This window comes from Engystomops pustulosus, unplaced genomic scaffold, assembly GCF_040894005.1.
Source record: "Engystomops pustulosus unplaced genomic scaffold, aEngPut4.maternal MAT_SCAFFOLD_88, whole genome shotgun sequence".
NCBI classification, from domain to species: Eukaryota; Metazoa; Chordata; class Amphibia; order Anura; family Leptodactylidae; genus Engystomops; species Engystomops pustulosus.
Genome location: NW_027284976.1, coordinates 286,833 through 310,439, shown reverse-complemented (window position 1 = coordinate 310,439; position 23,607 = coordinate 286,833). Strand labels below are relative to the sequence as shown.

The 23,607-nt window shown below is 52.2% G+C and overlaps 1 protein-coding gene across 1 annotated transcript in view; it reads left to right on the top strand.

Moving 5' to 3' along the window:
- The window catches only part of LOC140106919 (calsequestrin-2-like), a 141,412-nt gene that overhangs the window by 36,751 nt on the left and 81,054 nt on the right, over positions 1-23,607 (top strand). The window contains exons 5-8 of the mRNA XM_072131557.1: positions 602-675; positions 787-917; positions 1,268-1,313; positions 12,179-12,233. Of these exons, the coding sequence (XP_071987658.1) occupies positions 602-675; positions 787-917; positions 1,268-1,313; positions 12,179-12,233 (306 nt within the window). The remainder of the gene's footprint in view (positions 1-601; positions 676-786; positions 918-1,267; positions 1,314-12,178; positions 12,234-23,607) is intronic.

The following is a 23,607-nucleotide window of genomic DNA, read 5'->3' as shown; positions in this document are numbered from 1 at the left end:
TGAGTGCAGTCTCCGTATAAACTGGATGGTAGATAGTAGAAGTCACTGACATTCATTCCACAGCGTGGCCATTTGCATGAAGGGAGGATGCAATGGATGTGCTTTAGGTTCAGTTTAATGTCTTTACCTTAGAAATGACATGCCATGCGGTCAAAACACATTGCTACTGCACAGTGATGAACATGTCTGCTACAGTCACAAATGGAGGACAGCATGAAGAAGGAGGAAGTGATGTCACAGAAAGAGGAGGAGAAACTGGGTAACAGTGCATGATGGGATAGCTAGCTTAAAGATACAGCAAGCAAATTATCAAACAATACAAACTTTGACCACTAGGTGGCAGCATGCATAACATGAGTATGAACATATCATTGCAGACTGAATGTACATTACAAGACCAATAAGAACATGGGCAGTATGACAGGCTGTCACAGAATAAGGGAGGTGTTGAGGCATTACTGACTTAATACCAATGATCCAGTTGGCGCTCACCCAGTCCAGCACAATTCCACCCATCAGGCGCCCACCGCTCACCTTAGCTGATGTGATTTGGGATGATATACTCAATTGTATTTCTGATGTTCTCGTTTTGACCTCGCAGACTACCAGGCATTTGAGGAGGCTGCTGAGAACTTCCATCCATACATTAAATTCTTTGCAACATTTGACAAGTCGGTAAGAGTGAAGCCACGGGTGGGATGTGGTCCGGATCTCAGTCATGGTGGAGGGTCAGTGGGGTGAGACATGGAGAAGGCCATGATGTCTCAGTAACGCATCTCTCGTCAGGTGGCCAGGACTCTGACGCTGAAGATGAATGAGGTGGACTTCTACGAGCCATTCATGGATGAGCCAGTGACCATCCCTGATAAGCCGTACACCGAGGAAGAGCTGGTGGACTTCATCAACGAGCACAAGAGGTGAGTAACAGAGGGTCATAACCCGATACCGGAATCTCACATGTACGAAATATTTACCCCTATCCTGCAGTCATCATCTCTGCCCCCGCCTACCCTAATGCTCCCCCTGCTGCCCCACACGTGCCGCCCTCCTGCCCCACATGTGCTTCCCTCGAGCCCCACATGTTCCCCTCCTGCCCTACATGCACCCCCTCTCCTGCTCTACATGTGCCCCGCTCCAGCCTCACATGTGTCCCCCTCCTACCCAACATGCACCCCCTCCTACCCCACACACGCCCCCTCCAGCCTCACATGTGCATATTTCCAGCCCAACATGCGTCCCCTCAACCCTCTTTGTCCTCTTCTTCTAGGGCCACCCTGAGGAAGCTGCGTCCTGAAGACATGTTTGAGACGTGGGTAAGTTCTCCAGTGCCCAACGCTCCCGCACTGAGGAGGCGACATCTGATGACCCCGACCCTGTGCTATAACTAACATGTCCCCAGCATATGGTATAGTGGAGTACAGCGCCCTCCCCAGGACATGACCCCAGCATGTGGTATAGTGGAGTACAGCGCCCTCCCCAGGACATGACCCCAGCATGTGGTATAGTGGAGTACAGCGCCCTCCCCAGGACATGGCCCCAGCGTGTGGTATAGTGGAGTACAGCGCCCTCCCCAGGACATGTCCCCAGCATGTGGTATAGTGGAGTACAGCGCCCTCCCCAGGACATGGCCCCAGCATGTGGTATAGTGGAGTACAGCGCCCTCCCCAGGACATGATCCCCAGCATGTGGTATAGTGGAGTACAGCGCCCTCCCCAGGACATGACCCCCAGCATGTGGTATAGTGGAGTACAGCGCCCTCCCCAGGACATGGCCCCAGCATTTGGTATAGTGGAGAACAGCGCCCTCCCCAGGACATGGCCCCAGCATGTGGTATAGTGGAGTACAGTGACCTCCCCAGGACATGGCCCCAGCATGTGGTATAGTGGAGTACAGCGCCCTCCCCAGGACATGACCTCCAGCATGTGGTATAGTGGAGTACAGCGCCCTCCCCAGGACATGACCCCAGCATGTGGTATAGTGGAGTACAGCGCCCTCCCCAGGACATGGCCCCAGCATGTGGTATAGTGGAGTACAGCGCCCTCCCCAGGACATGGCCCCAGCATGTGGTATAGAGGAGTACAGCGCCCTCCCCAGGACATGACCCCAGCATGTGGTATAGTGGAGAACAGCGCCCTCCCCAGGACATGACCCCAGCATGTGGTATAGTGGAGTACAGCGCCCTCCCCAGGACATGACCCCAGCATGTGGTATAGTGGAGTACAGCGCCCTCCCCAGGACATGACCCCAGCATGTGGTATAGTGGAGTACAGCGCCCTCCCCAGGACATGGCCCCAGCATGTGGTATAGTGGAGTACAGCGTCCTCCCCAGGACATGACCCCAGCATGTGGTATAGTGGAGTACAGCGCCCTCCCCAGGACATGGCCCCAGCATGTGGTATAGTGGAGTACAGCGCCCTCCCCAGGACATGGCCCCAGCATGTGGTATAGTGGAGTACAGCGCCCTCCCCAGGACATGGCCCCAGCATGTGGTATAATGGAGTACAGTGACCTCCCCAGGACATGACCTCCAGCATGTGGTATAATGGAGTACAGCGCCCTCCCCAGGACATGGCCCCAGCATGTGGTATAGAGGAGTACAGCGCCCTCCCCAGGACATGACCCCAGCATGTGGTATAGTGGAGAACAGCGCCCTCCCCAGGACATGACCTCCAGCATGTGGTATAGTGGAGTACAGCGCCCTCCCCAGGACATGTCCCCAGCATGTGGTATAGTGGAGTACAGCGCCCTCCCGAGGACATGACCCCAGCATGTGGTACAGTGGAGTACAGTGACCTCCCCAGGACATGACCCCCAGCATGTGGTATAGTGGAGTACAGTGACCTCCCCAGGACATGACCCCCAGCATGTGGTATAGTGGAGTACAGCGTCCTCCCCAGGACATGATCCCAGCATGTGGTATAGTGGAGTACAGTGCCCTCCCCAGGACATGGCCCCAGCATGTGTTATAGAGGAGTACAGCGCCCTCCCCAGGACATGACCCCAGCATGTGGTATAGTGGAGTACAGCGCCCTCCCCAGGACATGGCCCCAGCATGTGGTATAGTGGAGTACAGCGCCCTCCCCAGGACATGACCCCCAGCATGTGGTATAGTGGAGTACAGCGCCCTCACCAGGACATGGCCCCAGCATGTGGTATAGTGGAGTACAGCGCCCTCCCCAGGACATGGCCCCAGCATGTGGTATAGTGGAGTACAGTGCCCTCCCCAGGACATGGCCCCAGCATGTGGTATAGTGGAGTACAGCGCCCTCCCTAGGACATGGCCCCAGCATGTGGTATAGTGGAGTACAGTGACCTCCCCAGGACATGGCCCCAGCATGTGGTATAGTGGAGTACAGCGCCCTCCCCAGGACATGGCCCCAGCATGTGGTATAGTGGAGTACAGCGCCCTCCCCAGGACATGACCCCAGCATGTGGTATAGTGGAGTACAGCGCCCTCCCCAGGACATGACCCCCAGCATGTGGTATAGTGGAGTACAGCGCCCTCCCCAGGACATGGCCCCAGCATGTGGTATAGTGGAGTACAGCTCCCTCCCCAGGACATGACCCCCAGCATGTGGTATAGTGGAGTACAGCGCCCTCCCCAGGACATGGCCCCAGCATGTGTTATAGTGGAATACAGCGCCCTCCCCAGGACATGACCCCAGCATGTGTTATAGTGGAGTACAGCGCCCTCCCCAGGACATGGCCCCAGCATGTGGTATAGTGGAGTACAGCGCCCTCCCCAGGACATGGCCCCAGCATGTGGTATAGTGGAGTACAGCGCCCTCCCCAGGACATGACCCCAGCATGTGGTATAGTGGAGTACAGCGCCCTCCCCAGGACATGGCCCCAGCATGTGGTATAGTGGAGTACAGCTCCCTCCCCAGGACATGACCCCCAGCATGTGGTATAGTGGAGTACAGCGCCCTCCCCAGGACATGACCCCCAGCATGTGGTATAGTGGAGTACAGCGCCCTCCCCAGGACATGGCCCCAGCATGTGGTATAGTGGAGTACAGCGCCCTCCCCAGGACATGGCCCCAGCATGTGGTATAGTGGAGTACAGCGCCCTCCCCAGGACATGGCCCCAGCATGTGGTATAGTGGAGTACAGCGCCCTCCCCAGGACATGGCCCCAGCATGTGGTATAGTGGAGTACAGCGCCCTCCCCAGGACATGGCCCCAGCATGTGGTATAGTGGAGTACAGCGCCCTCCCCAGGACATGGCCCCAGCATGTGGTATAGTGGAGTACAGCGCCCTCCCCAGGACATGACTCCAGCATGTGGTATAGAGGAGTACAGCGCCCTCCCCAGGACATGGCCCCAGCATGTGGTATAGTGGAGTACAGCGCCCTCCCCAGGACATGGCCCCAGCATGTGGTATAGTGGAGTACAGTGACCTCCCCAGGACATGGCCCCAGCATGTGGTATAGTGGAGTACAGCGCCCTCCCCAGGACATGACCCCAGCATATGGTATAGAAGAGTACAGCGCCCTCCCCAGGACATGACCCCAGCATGTGGTATAGTGGAGAACAGCGCCCTCCCCAGGACATGACCCCAGCATGTGGTATAGTGGAGTACAGCGCCCTCCCCAGGACATGGCCCCAGCATGTGGTATAGTGGAGTACAGCGCCCTCCCCAGGACATGACCCCCAGCATGTGGTATAGTGGAGTACAGTGACCTCCCCAGGACATGACCCCCAGCATGTGGTATAGTGGAGTACAGCGCCCTCCCCAGGACATGGCCCCAGCATGTGGTATAGTGGAGTACAGCGCCCTCCCCAGGACATGGCCCCAGCATGTGGTATACTGGAGTACAGCGCCCTCCCCAGGACATGACCCCAGCATGTGGTATAGTGGAGTACAGCGCCCTCCCCAGGACATGACCCCCAGCATGTGGTATAGTGGAGTACAGTGACCTCCCCAGGACATGACCCCAGCATGTGGTATAGTGGAGTACAGCGCCCTCCCCAGGACATGGCCCCAGCACGTGGTATAGTGGAGTACAGCGCCCTCCCCAGGACATGGCCCCAGCATGTGGTATAGTGGAGTACAGCGCCCTCCCCAGGACATGGCCCCCAGCATGTGGTATAGTGGAGTACAGCGCCCTCCCCAGGACATGACCACCAGCATGTAGTATAGTGGAGTACAGTGACCTCCCCAGGACATGACCCCAGCATGTGGTATAGTGGAGTACAGCGCCCTCCCCAGGACATGACCCCAGCATGTGGTATAGTGGAGTACAGCGCCCTCCCCAGGACATGGCCCCAGCATGTGGTATAGTGGAGTACAGCGCCCTCCCCAGGACATGGCCCCAGCATGTGGTATAGTGGAGTACAGCGCCCTCCCCAGGACATGACCCCACCATGTGGTATAGTGGAGTACAGTGACCTCCCCAGGACATGGCCCCAGCATGTGGTATAGTGGAGTACAGCGCCCTCCCCAGGACATGGCCCCAGCATGTGGTATAGTGGAGTACAGCGCCCTCCCCAGGACATGACCCCACCATGTGGTATAGTGGAGCACAGTGACCTCCCCAGGACATGGCCCCAGCATGTGGTATAGTGGAGTACAGCGCCCTCCCCAGGACATGACCCCCAGCATGTGGTATAGTGGAGTACAGCGCCCTCCCCAGGACATGGCCCCCAGCATGTGGTATAGTGGAGTACAGCGCCCTCCCCAGGACATGACCCCCAGCATGTGGTATAGTGGAGTACAGCGCCCTCCCCAGGACATGACCCCCAGCATGTGGTATAGTGGAGTACAGTGACCTCCCCAGGACATGGCCCCCAGCATGTGGTATAGTGGAGTACAGCGCCCTCCCCAGGACATGGCCCCAGCATGTGGTATAGTGGAGTACAGCGCCCTCCCCAGGACATGGCCCCAGCATGTGGTATAGTGGAGTACAGCGCCCTCCCCAGGACATGGCCCCAGCATGTGGTATAGTGGAGTACAGCGCCCTCCCCAGGACATGGCCCCAGCATGTGGTATAGTGGAGTACAGTGACCTCCCCAGGACATGGCCCCAGCATGTGGTATAGTGGAGTACAGCGCCCTCCCCAGGACATGACCCCCAGCATGTGGTATAGTGGAGTACAGTGACCTCCCCAGGACATGGCCCCAGCATGTGGTATAGTGGAGTACAGCGCCCTCCCCAGGACATGGCCCCAGCATGTGGTATAGTGGAGTACAGCGCCCTCCCCAGGACATGACCCCCAGCATGTGGTATAGTGGAGTACAGCGCCCTCCCCAGGACATGGCCCCAGCATGTGGTATAGTGGAGTACAGCGCCCTCCCCAGGACATGGCCCCAGCATGTGGTATAGTGGAGTACAGCGCCCTCCCCAGGACATGGCCCCAGCATGTGGTATAGTGGAGTACAGCGCCCTCCCCAGGACATGACCTCCAGCATGTGGTATAGTGGAGTACAGCGCCCTCCCCAGGACATGACCCCAGCATGTGGTATAGTGGAGTACAGCGCCCTCCCCAGGACATGACCCCCAGCATGTGGTATAGTGGAGTACAGCGCCCTCCCCAGGACATGACCCCCAGCATGTGGTATAGTGGAGTACAGCGCCCTCCCCAGGACATGACCCCCAGCATGTAGTATAGTGGAGTACAGCGCCCTCCCCAGCACATGACCCCCAGCATGTAGTATAGTGGAGTACAGTGACCTCCCCAGCACATGACCCCCAGCATGTAGTATAGTGGAGTACAGTGACCTCCCCAGGACATGGCCCCAGCATGTGGTATAGTGGAGTACAGCGCCCTCCCCAGGACATGGCCCCAGCATGTGGTATAGTGGAGTACAGCGCCCTCCCCAGGACATGGCCCCAGCATGTGGTATAGTGGAGTACAGCGCCCTCCCCAGGACATGGCCCCAGCATGTGTTATAGTGGAGTACAGCGCCCTCCCCAGGACATGACCCCACCATGTGGTATAGAGGAGTACAGCGCCCTCCCCAGGACATGACCCCAGCATGTGGTATAGTGGAGTACAGCGCCCTCCCCAGGACATGACCCCAGCATGTGGTATAGTGGAGTACAGTGACCTCCCCAGTACATGACCCCAGCATGTGGTATAGTGGAGTACAGTGACCTCCCCAGGACATGGCCCCAGCATGTGGTATAGTGGAGTACAGCGCCCTCCCCAGGACATGGCCCCAGCATGTGGTATAGTGGAGTACAGCGCCCTCCCCAGGACATGTCCCCAGCATATGGTATAGTGGAGTACAGCGCCCTCCCCAGGACATGACCCCAGCATGTGGTATAGTGGAGTACAGTGACCTCCCCAGGACATGACCCCCAGCATGTGGTATAGTGGAGTACAGTGACCTCCCCAGGACATGACCCCAGCATGTGGTATAGTGGAGTACAGCGCCCTCCCCAGGACATGGCCCCCAGCATGTGGTATAGTGGAGTACAGCGCCCTCCCCAGGACATGGCCCCCAGCATGTGGTATAGTGGAGTACAGCGCCCTCCCCAGGACATGACCCCACCATGTGGTATAGAGGAGTACAGCGCCCTCCCCAGGACATGACCCCCAGCATGTGGTATAGTGGAGTACAGCGCCCTCCCCAGGACATGGCCCCCAGCATGTGGTATAGTGGAGTACAGTGACCTCCCCAGGACATGACCCCCAGCATGTAGTATAGTGGAGTACAGCGCCCTCCCCAGGACATGACCCCAGCATGTGGTATAGTGGAGTACAGCGCCCTCCCCAGGACATGGCCCCCAGCATGTGGTATAGTGGAGTACAGCGCCCTCCCCAGGACATGACCCCAGCATGTGGTATAGTGGAGTACAGCGCCCTCCCCAGGACATGGCTCCAGCATGTGGTATAGTGGAGTACAGCGCCCTCCCCAGGACATGACCCCACCATGTGGTATAGAGGAGTACAGCGCCCTCCCCAGGACATGACCCCCCTCTTATGGCCCCGTGTTATTGCGGGCACAGGTCCTGGCGTCAGACTGTTGAGCCGTCATGTATAAACTATCAGCAATGTTGAGCGGACGCCAGGAGCTCAGATATCATGAGAAATCCTCAGATAATGTCACGTGACCCCAAAGAAAATCCTGGAGGAATCTGCGGGGGGCGAGAAGAGGCGACAATAATAACAAAATGTCCACAATATTTACTGAACCTCCACACATCATACACACACTGCACTGACACACTGCACCAAATCCTCTACATATCATACCCACACTGCACTGACACACTGCACCAAATCCTCTACATATCATACCCACACTGCACTGACACACTGCACCAAATCCTCTACATATCATACCCACACTGCACTGACACACTGCGCCGAATGCTATACACATAATACATACACTGCACTGACACACTGCACCAAATCCTCTACACATAATACACACACTGCACTGACACACTGCACCAAATCCTCTACACATAATACATACACTGCACTTACACACTGCACCAAATCCTCTACACATCATACCCACACTGCACTGACACACTGCACCAAATCCTCTACACATCATACCCACACTGCACTGACACACTGCACCAAATCCTCTACACATCATACCCACACTGCACTTACACACTGCACCAAATCCTCTACATATCATACCCACACTGCACTGACACACTGCACCAAATCCTCTACATATGATACCCACACTGCACTGACACACTGCACCAAATCCTCTACACATAATACACACACTGCACTGACACACTGCACCAAATCCTCTACACATAATACATACACTGCACTTACACACTGCACCAAATCCTCTACACATCATACCCACACTGCACTGACACACTGCACCAAATCCTCTACACATAATACACACACTGCACTGACACACTGCACCAAATCCTCTACATATCATACCCACACTGCACTGACACACTGCACCAAATCCTCTACATATCATACCCACACTGCACTGACACACTGCACCAAATCCTCTACATATCATACCCACACTGCACTGACACACTGCGCCGAATGCTATACACATAATACATACACTGCACTGACACACTGCACCAAATCCTCTACACATAATACACACACTGCACTGACACACTGCACCAAATCCTCTACACATAATACATACACTGCACTTACACACTGCACCAAATCCTCTACACATCATACCCACACTGCACTGACACACTGCACCAAATCCTCTACACATCATACCCACACTGCACTGACACACTGCACCAAATCCTCTACACATCATACCCACACTGCACTTACACACTGCACCAAATCCTCTACATATCATACCCACACTGCACTGACACACTGCACCAAATCCTCTACATATGATACCCACACTGCACTGACACACTGCACCAAATCCTCTACACATAATACACACACTGCACTGACACACTGCACCAAATCCTCTACACATAATACATACACTGCACTTACACACTGCACCAAATCCTCTACACATCATACCCACACTGCACTGACACACTGCACCAAATCCTCTACACATAATACACACACTGCACTGACACACTGCACCAAATCCTCTACACATCATACCCACACTGCACTTACACACTGCACCAAATCCTCTACATATCATACCCACACTGCACTGACACACTGCACCAAATCCTCTACACATAATACACACACTGCACTTACACACTGCACCAAATCCTTTTCATATCATACCCACACTGCACTGACACACTGCACCAAATCCTCTACATATGATACCCACACTGCACTGACACACTGCACCAAATCCTCTACACATAATACATACACTGCACTTACACACTGCACCAAATCCTCTACACATCATACCCACACTGCACTGACACACTGCACCAAATCCTCTACACATAATACACACACTGCACTGACACACTGCACCAAATCCTCTACACATCATACCCACACTGCACTGACACACTGCACCAAATCCTCTACACATAATACATACACTGCACTTACACACTGCACCAAATCCTCTACACATCATACCCACACTGCACTGACACACTGCACCAAATCCTCTACACATAATACACACACTGCACTGACACACTGCACCAAATCCTCTACACATCATACCCACACTGCACTGACACACTGCACCAAATCCTCTACACATAATACATACACTGCACTTACACACTGCACCAAATCCTCTACACATCATACCCACACTGCACTGACACACTGCACCAAATCCTCTACACATAATACACACACTGCACTGACACACTGCACCAAATCCTCTACACATAAAGCACACGTTGCACTGACACACTGCACCAAATCCTCTACACATAATACACACACTGCACTGACACACTGCACCAAATCCTCTACACATAATACACACACTTCACTGACACACTGTGCCGAATCCTCTACACATAATACAAACTGCACTGACACACTGCGCCGAATCCTCTACACATAATACACACTGCACTGACACACTGCGCCGAATCCTCTACACATAATACACACTGCACTGACACACTGCGCCGAATCCTCTACACATAATACACACATTGCACTGACACACTGCACCAAATCCTCTACACATAATACACACACTGCACTGACACACTGCACCAAATCCTCTACACATAATACACACACTGCACTGACACACTGCGCCGAATCCTCTACACATAATACACACTGCACTGACACACTGCACCAAATCCTCTACACATAATGCATACACTGCACTGACACACTGCACCAAATCCTCTACACATAATACACACACTGCACTGACACACTGTGCCGAATCCTCTACACATAATACACACTGCACTGACACACTGCGCCGAATCCTCTACACATAATACACACTGCACTGACACACTGCGCCGAATCCTCTACACATAATACACACTGCACTGACACACTGCGCCGAATCCTCTACACATAATACACACACTGCACTGACACACTGCACCAAATCCTCTACACATAATACACACACTGCACTGACACACTGCACCAAATCCTCTACACATAATACACACACTGCACTGACACACTGCGCCGAATCCTCTACACATAATACACACTGCACTGACACACTGCGCCGAATCCTCTACACATAATACACACTGCACTGACACACTGCGCCGAATCCTCTACACATAATACACACTGCACTGACACACTGCGCCGAATCCTCTACACATAATACACACTGCACTGACACACTGCGCCGAATCCTCTACACATAATACACACACTGCACTGACACACTGCACCAAATCCTCTACACATAATACACACACTGCACTGACACACTGCACCAAATCCTCTACACATAATACACACACTGCACTGACACACTGCGCCGAATCCTCTACACATAATACACACTGCACTGACACACTGCACCAAATCCTCTACACATAATGCATACACTGCACTGACACACTGCACCAAATCCTCTACACATAATACACACACTGCACTGACACACTGCACCAAATCCTCTACACATAATACACACACTGCACCAAATCCTCTACACATAATACACACACTGCACTGACACACTGCACCAAATCCTCTACACATAATACACACACTGCACCAAATCCTATACATATCATACCCACACTGCACTTACACACTGCACCAAATCCTCTACACATCATACCCACACTGCACTGACACACTGCACCAAATCCTCTACACATAATACACACACTGCACTGACACACCTCACCAAATCCTCTACACATAAAGCACACGTTGCACTGACACACTGCACCAAATCCTCTACACATAATACACACACTGCACTGACACACTGCACCAAATCCTCTACACATCATACCCACACTGCACTGACACACTGCACCAAATCCTCTACACATAATACATACACTGCACTTACACACTGCACCAAATCCTCTACACATCATACCCACACTGCACTGACACACTGCACCAAATCCTCTACACATAATACACACACTGCACTGACACACTGCACCAAATCCTCTACACATAATACACACACTGCACCAAATCCTATACACATAATACACACACTGCACTGACACACTGCTCCGAATCCGCTACACATAATACATACACTGCACTGACACACTGCGCCATATCCTCTACAGTGTAATCGATTTCAATCCGACCACTGATCTCTTTGTTATTGCAGGAGGACGATCAGGATGGAATTCACATTGTGGCTTTCGCTGAGGAGGAAGATCCAGGTGAGAGAATTTACTACAGAATGAGAAGGTGACAGGGAAAAAGGTTATAAAGCCCAGGAAAGAAAGTACTGGCTGTATATAGGATGTGTCTGGTAGTACTGGCTGTATATAGGATGTGTCTGGTAGTACTGGCTGTATATAGGATGTGTCTGGTAGTACTGGCTGTATATAGGATGTGTCTAGTAGTACTGGCTGTATATAGGATGTGTCTGGTAGTACTGGCTGTATATAGGATGTGTCTGGTAGTACTGGCTGTATATAGGATGTGTCTGGTAGTACTGGCTGTATACAGGATGTGTCTGGTAGAACTGGCTGTATATAGGATGTGTCTGGTAGAACTGGCTGTATATAGGATGTGTCTGGTAGTACTGGCTGTATATAGGATGTGTCTGGTAGAACTGGCTGTATATAGGATGTGTCTGGTAGAACTGGCTGTATATAGGATGTGTCTGGTAGTACTGGCTGTATATAGGATGTGTCTGGTAGTACTGGCTGTATATAGGATGTGTCTGGTAGTAGCCGGGCTGAGGTAGTACTGGCTGTATATAGGATGTGTCTGGTAGTAGCCGGGCTGAGGTAGTACTGGCTGTATATAGGATGTGTCTGGTAGTAGCTGGGCTGAGGTAGTACTGGCTGTATATAGGATGTGTCTGGTAGTAGCGGGGCTGAGGTAGTGCTGGCTGTATACAGGATGTGTCTGGTAGTAGCTGGGCTGAGGTAGTACTGGCTGTATATAGGATGTGTCTGGTAGTAGCTGGGCTGAGGTAGTACTGGCTGTATATAGGATGTGTCTGGTAGTAGCGGGGCTGAGGTAGTGCTGGCTGTATACAGGATGTGTCTGGTAGTAGCTGGGCTGAGGTAGTACTGGCTGTATATAGGATGTGTCTGGTAGTAGCCGAGCTGAGGTAGTACTGGCTGTATACAGGATGTGTCTGGTAGTAGCCGGGCTGAGGTAGTACTGGCTGTATACAGGATGTGTCTGGTAGTAGCCGGGCTGAGGTAGCACTGGCTGTATACAGGATGTGTCTGGTAGTAGCTAGGCTGAGGTAGTACTGGCTGTATACAGGATGTGTCTGGTAGTAGCGGGGCTGAGGTAGTGCTGGCTGTATACAGGATGTGTCTGGTAGTAGCTGGGCTGAGGTAGTACTGGCTGTATATAGGATGTGTCTGGTAGTAGCCGAGCTGAGGTAGTACTGGCTGTATACAGGATGTGTCTGGTAGTAGCTGGGCTGAGGTAGTACTGGCTGTTTATAGGATGTGTCTGGTAGTACTGGCTGTATATAGGATGTGTCTGGTAGTACTGGCTGTATATAGGATGTGTCTGGTAGTGCTGGCTGTATACAGGATGTGTCTGGTAGTAGCTGGGCTGTGGTAGTACTGGCTGTATATAGGATGTGTCTGGTAGTAGCCGAGCTGAGGTAGTACTGGCTGTATACAGGATGTGTCTGGTAGAAGCTGGGCTGAGGTAGTACTGGCTGTATACAGGATGTGTCTGGTAGTAGCCGGGCTGAGGTAGTACTAGCTGTATACAGGATGTGTCTGGTAGTAGCTGGGCTGAGGTAGTACTGGCTGTATACAGGATGTGTCTGGTAGTACTGGCTGTATATAGGATATGTCTGGTAGTACTGGCTGTATACAGGATGTGTCTGGTAGTAGCTGGGCTGAGGTAGTACTGGCTGTATATAGGATGTGTCTGGTAGTACTGGCTGTATATAGGATGTGTCTGGTAGTACTGGCTGTATACAGGATGTGTCTGGTAGTAGCTGGGCTGAGGTAGTACTGGCTGTATATAGGATGTGTCTGGTAGTACTGGCTGTATATAGGATGTGTCTGGTAGTACTGGCTGTATACAGGATGTGTCTGGTAGTAGCTGGGCTGAGGTAGTACTGGCTGTATACAGGAGGTGTCTGGTAGTAGCTGGGCTGAGGTAGTACTGGCTGTATACAGGAGGTGTCTGGTAGTACTGGCTGTATACAGGATGGGTCTGGTAGTAGCCGGGCTGAGGTAGTACTGGCTGTATATAGGATGTGTCTGGTAGTACTGGCTGTATATAGGATGTGTCTGGTAGTAGCTGGGCTGAGGTAGTACTGGCTGTATATAGGATGTGTCTGGTAGTACTGGCTGTATATAGGATGTGTCTGGTAGTAGCTGGGCTGAGGTAGTACTGGCTGTATACAGGATGTGTCTGGTAGTAGCCGGGCTGAGGTAGTACTGGCTGTATACAGGATGTGTCTGGTAGTAGCTGGGCTGAGGTAGTACTGGCTGTATACAGGATCTGTCTGGTAGTAGCTGGGCTGAGGTAGTACTGGCTGTATACAGGAGGTGTCTGGTAGTAGCTGGGCTGAGGTAGTACTGGCTGTATACAGGATGTGTCTGGTAGTAGCCGGGCTGAGGTAGTACTGGCTGTATATAGGATGTGTCTGGTAGTACTGGCTGTATACAGGATGTGTCTGGTAGTAGCTGGGCTGAGGTAGTACTGGCTGTATACAGGAGGTGTCTGGTAGTAGCTGGGCTGAGGTAGTACTGGCTGTATATAGGATGTGTCTGGTAGTACTGGCTGTATATAGGATGTGTCTGGTAGTACTGGCTGTATACAGGATGTGTCTGGTAGTACTGGCTGTATACAGGATGTGTCTGGTAATAGCTGGGCTGAGGTAGTACTGGCTGTATACAGGATGTGTCTGGTAGTAGCTGGGCTGAGGTAGTACTGGCTGTATACAGGATGCGTCTGGTAGTAGCCGGGCTTAGGTAGTACTGGCTGTATACAGGATGCGTCTGGTAGTAGTTGGGCTGAGGTAGTACTGGCTGTATACAGGATGTGTCTGGTAGTAGCCGGGCTGATGTAGTGCTGGCTGTATATAGGATGTGTCTGGTAGTAGCTGGGCTGAGGTAGTACTGGCAGCATACAGGATGTGTCTGGTAGTAGCCGGGCTGATGTAGTGCTGGCTGTATACAGGATGTGTCTGGTAGTAGCTGGGCTGAGGTAGTACTGGCTGTATACAGGATGTGTCTGGTAGTAGCAGGGCTGAGGTAGTACTGGCTGTATACAGGATGTGTCTGGTAGTAGCCGGGCTGAGGTAGTACTGGCTGTATATAGGATGTGTCTGGTAGTAGCTGGGCTGAGGTAGTACTGGCTGTATACAGGATGTGTCTGGTAGTAGCAGGGCTGAGGTAGTACTGGCTGTATACAGGATGTGTCTGGTAGTAGCAGGGCTGAGGTAGTACTGCCTGTATGCAGGATGTGTCTGGTAGTAGCTGGGCTGAGGTAGTACTGGCTGTATACAGGATGTGTCTGGTAGTAGCTGGACTGAGGTAGTACTGGCTGTATACAGGGTGTGTCTGGTAGTAGCTGGACTGAGGTAGTAGCTGGCTGTATACAGGATGTGTCTGGTAGTAGCCGGGCTGAGGTAGTACTGGCTGTATACAGGATGTGTCTGGTAGTAGCCGGGCTGAGGTAGTACTGGCTGTATATAGGATGTGTCTGGTAGTAGCTGGGCTGAGGCAGTACTGGCTGTATACAGGGTGTGTCTGGTAGTAGCTGGGCTGAGGTAGTACTGGCTGTATACAGGATGTGTCTGGTAGTATCTGGGCTGAGGTAGTACTGGCTGTATACAGGATGTGTCTGGTAGTAGCTGGGCTGAGGTAGTACTGGCTGTATACAGGATGTGTCTGGTAGTAGCTGGGCTGAGGTAGTACTGGCTGTATACAGGATGTGTCTGGTAGTAGCCGGGCTGAGGTAGTACTGGCTGTATACAGGATGTGTCTGGTAGTAGCCGGGCTGAGGTAGTACTGGCTGTATACAGGATGTGTCTGGTAGTAGCAGGGCTGAGGTAGTACTGGCTGTATACAGGATGTGTCTGGTAGTAGCTGGGCTGAGGTAGTACTGGCTGTATACAGGATGTGTCTGCTAGTAGCCGGGCTGAGGTAGTACTGGCTGCATACAGGATGTGTCTGGTAGTAGCCGGGCTGAGGTAGTACTGGCTGTATACAGGATGTGTCTGGTAGTACTGGCTGTATACAGGATGTGTCTGGTAGTAGCAGGGCTGAGGTAGTACTGGCTGTATACAGGATGTGTCTGGTAGTAGCTGGGCTGAGGTAGTACTGGCTGTATACAGGATGTGTCTGGTAGTAGCCGGGCTGATGTAGTACTGGCTGTATACAGGATGTGTCTGGTAGTAGCTGGGCTGAGGTAGTACTGGCTGTATACAGGATGTGTCTGGTAGTAGCTGGGCTGAGGTAGTACTGGCTGTATACAGGATGTGTCTGGTAGTAGCCGGGCTGAGGTAGTACTGGCTGTATACAGGATGTGTCTGGTAGTAGCCGGGCTGAGGTAGTACTGGCTGTATACAGGATGTGTCTGGTAGTAGCCGGGCTGAGGTAGTACTGGCTGTATACAGGATGTGTCTGGTAGTAGCCGGGCTGAGGTAGTACTGGCTGTATACAGGATGTGTCTGGTGGTAGCCGGGCTGAGGTAGTACTGGCTGTATACAGGATGTGTCTGGTAGTAGCCGGGCTGAGGTAGTACTGGCTGTATACAGGATGTGTCTGGTAGTAGCCGGGCTGAGGTAGTACTGGCTGTATACAGGATGTGTCTGGTAGTAGCTGGGCTGAGGTAGTACTGGTTGTATACAGGATGTGTCTGGTAGTAGCTGGGCTGAGGTAGTACTGGCTGTATACAGGATGTGTCTGGTAGTAGCCGGGCTGAGGTAGTACTGGCTGTATACAGGATATGTCTGGTAGTAGCCGGGCTGAGGTAGTACTGGCTGTATACAGGATGTGTCTGGTAGTAGCCGGGCTGAGGTAGTACTGGCTGTATACAGGTTGTGTCTGGTAGTAGCTGGGCTGAGGTAGTACTGGCTGTATACAGGATGTGTCTGGTAGTAGCTGGGCTGAGGTAGTACTGGCTGTATACAGGATGTGTCTGGTAGTAGCTGGGCTGAGGTAGTACTGGCTGTATACAGGGTGTGTCTGGTAGTAGCTGGGCTGAGGTAGTACTGGCTGTATACAGGATGTGTCTGGTAGTAGCCGGGCTGAGGTAGTACTGGCTGTATACAGGATGTGTCTGGTAGTACTGGCTGTATACAGGATGTGTCTGGTAGTAGCTGGGCTGCGTTAGTACTGGCTGTATACAGGATGTGTCTGGTAGTAGCCGGGCTGAGGTAGTACTGGCTGTATTCAGGATGTGTCTGGTAGTACTGGCTGTATACAGGATGTGTCTGGTAGTAGCTGGGCTGCGGTAGTACTGGCTGTATACAGGATGTGTCTGGTAGTAGCCGGGCTGAGGTAGTACTGGCTGTATTCAGGATGTGTCTGGTAGTACTGGCTGTAAACAGGATGTGTCTGGTAGTAGCTGGGCTGCGGTAGTACTGGCTGTATACAGGATGTGTCTGGTAGTAGCCGGGCTGAGGTAGTACTGGCTGTATACAGGATGTGTCTGGTAGTAGCTGGGCTGAGGTAGTACTGGCTGTATACAGGATGTGTCTGGTAGTACTGGCTGTATATAGGATGTGTCTGGTAGTACTGGCTGTATACAGGATGTGTCTGGTAGTAGCAGGGCTGAGGTAGTACTGGCTGTATACAGGATGTGTCTGGTAGTAGCTGGGCTGAGGTAGTACTGGCTGTATACAGGATGTGTCTGGTAGTAGCTGGGATGAGGTAGTACTGGCTGTATACAGGATGTGTCTGGTAGTAGCCGGGCTGAGGTAGTACTGGCTGTATACAGGATGTGTCTGGTAGTAGCTGGGCTGAGGTAGTACTGGCTGTATACAGGATGTGTCTAGTAGTAGCAGGGCTGAGGTAGTACTGGCTGTATACAGGATGTGTCTGGTAGTAGCTGGGCTGAGGTAGTACTGGCTGTATACAGGATGTGTCTGGTAGTAGCTGGGCTGAGGTAGTACTGGCTGTATACAGGATGTGTCTGGTAGTAGCTGGGCTGAGGTAGTACTGGCTGTATACAGGATGTGTCAGGGAGTAGCTGGGCTGAGGTAGTACTGGCTGTATACAGGATGTGTCTGGTAGTAGCTGGGCTGAGGTAGTACTGGCTGTATACAGGATGTGTCTGGTAGTAGCCGGGCTGAGGTAGTACTGGCTGTATACAGGATGTGTCTGGTAGTATCCGGGCTGAGGTAGTACTGGCTGTATACAGGATGTGTCCAGTAGTACTGGCTGTATACAGGATGTGTCTGGTAGTAGCCGGGCTGAGGTAGTACTGGCTGTATATAGGATGTGTCTGGTAGTAGCTGGGCTGAGGTAGTACTGGCTGTATACAGGATGTGTCTGGTAGTAGCTGGGCTGAGGTAGTACTGGCTGTATACAGGATGTGTCTGGTATTAGCTGGGCTGAGGTAGTACTGGCTGTATAAAGTATGTGTCAGGGAGTAGCTGGGCTGAGGTAGTACTGGCTGTATACAGGATGTGTCTGGTAGTAGCTGGGCTGAGGTAGTACTGGCTGTATACAGGGTGTGTCTGGTAGCAGCTGGGCTGAGGTAGTACTGGCTGTATACAGGATGTGTCTGGTAGTAGCAGGGCTGAGGTAGTACTGGCTGTATACAGGATGTGTCTGGTAGTAGCCGGGCTGAGGTAGTACTGGCTGTATACAGGATGTGTCCAGTAGTACTGGCTGTATACAGGAAGTATCTGGTAGTAGCCGGGCTGAGGTAGTACTGGCTGTATATAGGATGTGTCTTGTAGTAGCAGGGCTGAGGTAGTACTGGCAGTATACAGGATGTGTCTGGTAGTAGCTGGGCTGAGGTAGTACTGGCTGTATACAGGATGTGTCTGGTAGTAGCTGGGCTGAGGTAGTACTGGCTGTATACAGGATGTGTCTGGTAGTAGCTGGGCTGAGGTAGTACTGGCTGTATACAGGATGTGTCTGGTAGTAGCTGGGATGAGGTAGTACTGGCAGTATACAGGATGTGTCTGGTTGTAGCCGGGCTGAGGTAGTACTGGCTGTATACAGCATGTGTCTGGTAGTAGCTGGGCTGAGGTAGTACTGGCTGTATACAGGATGTGTCTGGTAGTAGCTGGGCTGAGGTAGTACTGGCTGTATACAGGATGTGTCAGGGAGTAGCTGGGCTGAGGTTGTACTGGCTGTATACAGGATGTGTCTGGTAGTAGCCGGGCTGAGGTAGTACTGGCTGTATATAGGATGTGTCTGGTAGTAGCTGGGCTGAGGTAGTACTGGCTGTATACAGGATGTGTCTGGTAGTAGCCGGGCTGAGGTAGTACTGGCTGTATACAGGATGTGTCTGGTAGTAGCCGGGCTGAGGTAGTACTGGCTGTATACAGGATGTGTCTGGTAGTACTGGCTGTATACAGGATGTGTCTGGTAGTAGCAGGGCTGAGGTAGTACTGGCTGTATACAGGATGTGTCTGGTAGTAGCTGGGCTGAGGTAGTACTGGCTGTATACAGGATGTGTCTGGTAGTAGCTGGGCTGAGTTAGTACTGGCTGTATACAGGATGTGTCTGGTAGTAGCCGGGCTGAGGTAGTACTGGCTGTATACAGGATGTGTCTGGTAGTAGCCAGGCTGAGGTAGTACTGGCTGTATACAGGATGTGTCTGGTAGTAGCCGGGCTGAGGTAGTACTGGCTGTATACAGGATGTGTCTGGTAGTACTGGCTGTATATAGGATGTGTCTGGTAGTACTGGCTGTATATAGGATGTGTCTGGTAGTACTGGCTGTATATAGGATGTGTCTGGTAGTACTGGCTGTATACAGGATGTGTCTGGTAGTTGCTAGGCTGAGGTAGTACTGGCCGTATACAGGATGTGTCTGGTAGGAGCTGAGATAGTACTGGCTGTATACAGGATGTGTCTGGTAGTAGCCGGGCTGAGGTAGTACTGGCTGTATACAGGATGTGTCTGGTAGTAGCTGGGCTGTTGTAGTGCTGGCTGTATACAGGAGGTGTCTGGTAGTAGCTGGGCTGAGGTAGTACTGGCTGTATATAGGATGTGTCTGGTAGTAGCTGGGCTGAGGTAGTGCTGGCTGTATACAGGATGTGTCTGGTAGTAGCTGGGCTGAGGTAGTACTGGCTGTATACAGGATGTGTCTGGTAGTAGCCGGGCTGAGGTAGCACTGGCTGTATACAGGATGTGTCTGGTAGTAGCCGGGCTGAGGTAGTACTGGCTGTATACAGGATGTGTCTGGTAGTAGCTGGGCTGAGGTAGTACTGGCTGTATACAGGATGTGTCTGGTAGTAGCTGGGCTGAGGTAGTACTGGCTGTATACAGGATGTGTCTGGTAGTAGCCGGGCTGAGGTAGTACTGGCTGTATACAGGATGTGTCTGGTAGTAGCTGGGCTGAGGTAGTACTGGCTGTATACAGGATGTGTCTGGTAGTAGCTGGGCTGAGGTAGTACTGGCTGTATACAGGATGTGTCAGGGAGTAGCTGGGCTGAGGTTGTACTGGCTGTATACAGGATGTGTCTGGTAGTAGCCGGGCTGAGGTAGTACTGGCTGTATATAGGATGTGTCTGGTAGTAGCTGGGCTGAGGTAGTACTGGTTGTATACAGGATGTGTCTGGTAGTAGCCGGGCTGAGGTAGTACTGGCTGTATACAGGATGTGTCTGGTAGTAGCCGGGCTGAGGTAGTACTGGCTGTATACAGGATGTGTCTGGTAGTACTGGCTGTATACAGGATGTGTCTGGTAGTAGCTGGGCTGAGGTAGTACTGGCTGTATACAGGATGTGTCTGGTAGTAGCCGGGCTGAGGTAGTACTGGCTGTATACAGGATGTGTCTGGTAGTAGCAGGGCTGAGGTAGTACTGGCTGTATACAGGATGTGTCTGGTAGTAGCTGGGCTGAGGTAGTACTGGCTGTATACAGGATGTGTCTGGTAGTAGCTGGGCTGAGTTAGTACTGGCTGTATACAGGATGTGTCTGGTAGTAGCCGGGCTGAGGTAGTACTGGCTGTATACAGGATGTGTCTGGTAGTAGCCAGGCTGAGGTAGTACTGGCTGTATACAGGATGTGTCTGGTAGTACTGGCTGTATATAGGATGTGTCTGGTAGTACTGGCTGTATATAGGATGTGTCTGGTAGTACTTGCTGTATATAGGATGTGTCTGGTAGTACTGGCTGTATATAGGATGTGTCTGGTAGTACTGGCTGTATACAGGATGTGTCTGGTAGTTGCTAGGCTGAGGTAGTACTGGCCGTATACAGGATGTGTCTGGTAGGAGCTGAGATAGTACTGGCTGTATACAGGATGTGTCTGGTAGTAGCCGGGCTGAGGTAGTACTGGCTGTATACAGGATGTGTCTGGTAGTAGCTGGGCTGTTGTAGTGCTGGCTGTATACAGGATGTTTCTGGTGGTAGCCGGGCTGAGGTAGTACTGGCTGTATACAGGATGTGTCTGGTAGTAGCTGGGCTGAGTTAGTACTGGCTCTATACAGGATGTGTCTGGTAGTAGCCGGGCTGAGGTAGTACTGGCTGTATACAGGATGTGTCTGGTAGTAGCCAGGCTGAGGTAGTACTGGCTGTATACAGGATGTGTCTGGTAGTACTGGCTGTATATAGGATGTGTCTGGTAGTACTGGCTGTATATAGGATGTGTCTGGTAGTACTTGCTGTATATAGGATGTGTCTGGTAGTACTGGCTGTATATAGGATGTGTCTGGTAGTACTGGCTGTATACAGGATGTGTCTGGTAGTTGCTAGGCTGAGGTAGTACTGGCCGTATACAGGATGTGTCTGGTAGGAGCTGAGATAGTACTGGCTGTATACAGGATGTGTCTGGTAGTAGCCGGGCTGAGGTAGTACTGGCTGTATACAGGATGTGTCTGGTAGTAGCTGGGCTGTTGTAGTGCTGGCTGTATACAGGATGTTTCTGGTGGTAGCCGGGCTGAGGTAGTACTGGCTGTATACAGGAGGTGTCTGGTAGTAGCTGGGCTGAGGTAGTACTGGCTGTATATAGGATGTGTCTGGTAGTAGCTGGGCTGAGGTAGTACTGGCTGTATACAGGATGTGTCTGGTAGTAGCTGGGCTGAGGTAGTACTGGCTGTATACAGGATGTGTCTGGTAGTAGCCGGGCTGAGGTAGCACTGGCTGTATACAGGATGTGTCTGGTAGTAGCCGGGCTGAGGTAGTACTGGCTGTATACAGGATGTGTCTGGTAGTAGCTGGGCTGAGGTAGTACTGGCTGTATACAGGATGTGTCTGGTAGTAGCCGGGCTGAGGTAGTACTGGCTGTATACAGGATGTGTCTGGTAGTAGCCGGGCTGAGGTAGTTCTGGATGTATACAGGATGTGTCTGGTAGTAGCTGGGCTGAGGTAGTACTGGCTGTATACAGGATGTGTCTGGTAGTAGCCGGGCTGAGGTAGTACTGGCTGTATACAGGATGTGTCTGGTAGTAGCCGGGCTGATGTAGTACTGGCTGTATACAGGATGTGTCTGGTAGTAGCTGGGCTGAGGTAGTACTGGCTGTATATAGGATGTGTCTGGTAGTAGCTGGGCTGAGGTAGTGCTGGCTGTATACAGGATGTGTCTGGTAGTAGCTGGGCTAAGGTAGTACTGGCTGTATACAGGATGTGTCTGGTAGTAGCTGGGCTGAGGTAGTACTGGCTGTATACAGGATGTGTCTGGTGGTACTGGCTGTATATAGGATGTGTCTGGTAGTAGCCGGGCTGAGGTAGTACTGGCTGTATATAGGATGTGTCTGGTAGTAGCTGGGCTGAGGTAGTGCTGGCTGTATACAGGATGTGTCTGGTAGTAGCTGGGCTAAGGTAGTACTGGCTGTATACAGGATGTGTCTGGTAGTAGCTGGGCTGAGGTAGTACTGGCTGTATACAGGATGTGTCTGGTGGTACTGGCTGTATATAGGATGTGTCTGGTAGTAGCTGGGCTGAGGTAGTACTGGCTGTATATAGGATGTGTCTGGTAGTAGCCGGGCTGAGGTAGTACTGGCTGTATACAGGATGTGTCTGGTAGTAGCTGGGCTGAGGTAGTACTGGCTGTATACAGGATGTGTCTGGTAGTAGCTGGGCTGAGGTAGTACTGGCTGTATACAGGATGTGTCTGGTAGTAGCCGGGCTGAGGTAGTACTGGCTGTATACAGGATGTGTCTGGTAGTAGCCGGGCTGAGGTAGTACTGGCTGTATACAGGATGTGTCCGGTAGTAGCTGGGCTGAGTTAGTACTGGCTGTATACAGGATGTGTCTGGTAGTAGCCGGGCTGAGGTAGTACTGGCTGTATACAGGATGTGTCTGGTAGTAGCTGGGCTGAGGTAGTACTGGCTGTATACAGGATGTGTCTGGTAGTAGCAGGGCTGAGGTAGTACTGGCTGTATACAGGATGTGTCTGGTGGTAGCCGGGCTGAGGTAGTACCGACTGTATACAGGATGTGTCTGGTAGTAGCTGGGCTGAGGTAGTACTGGC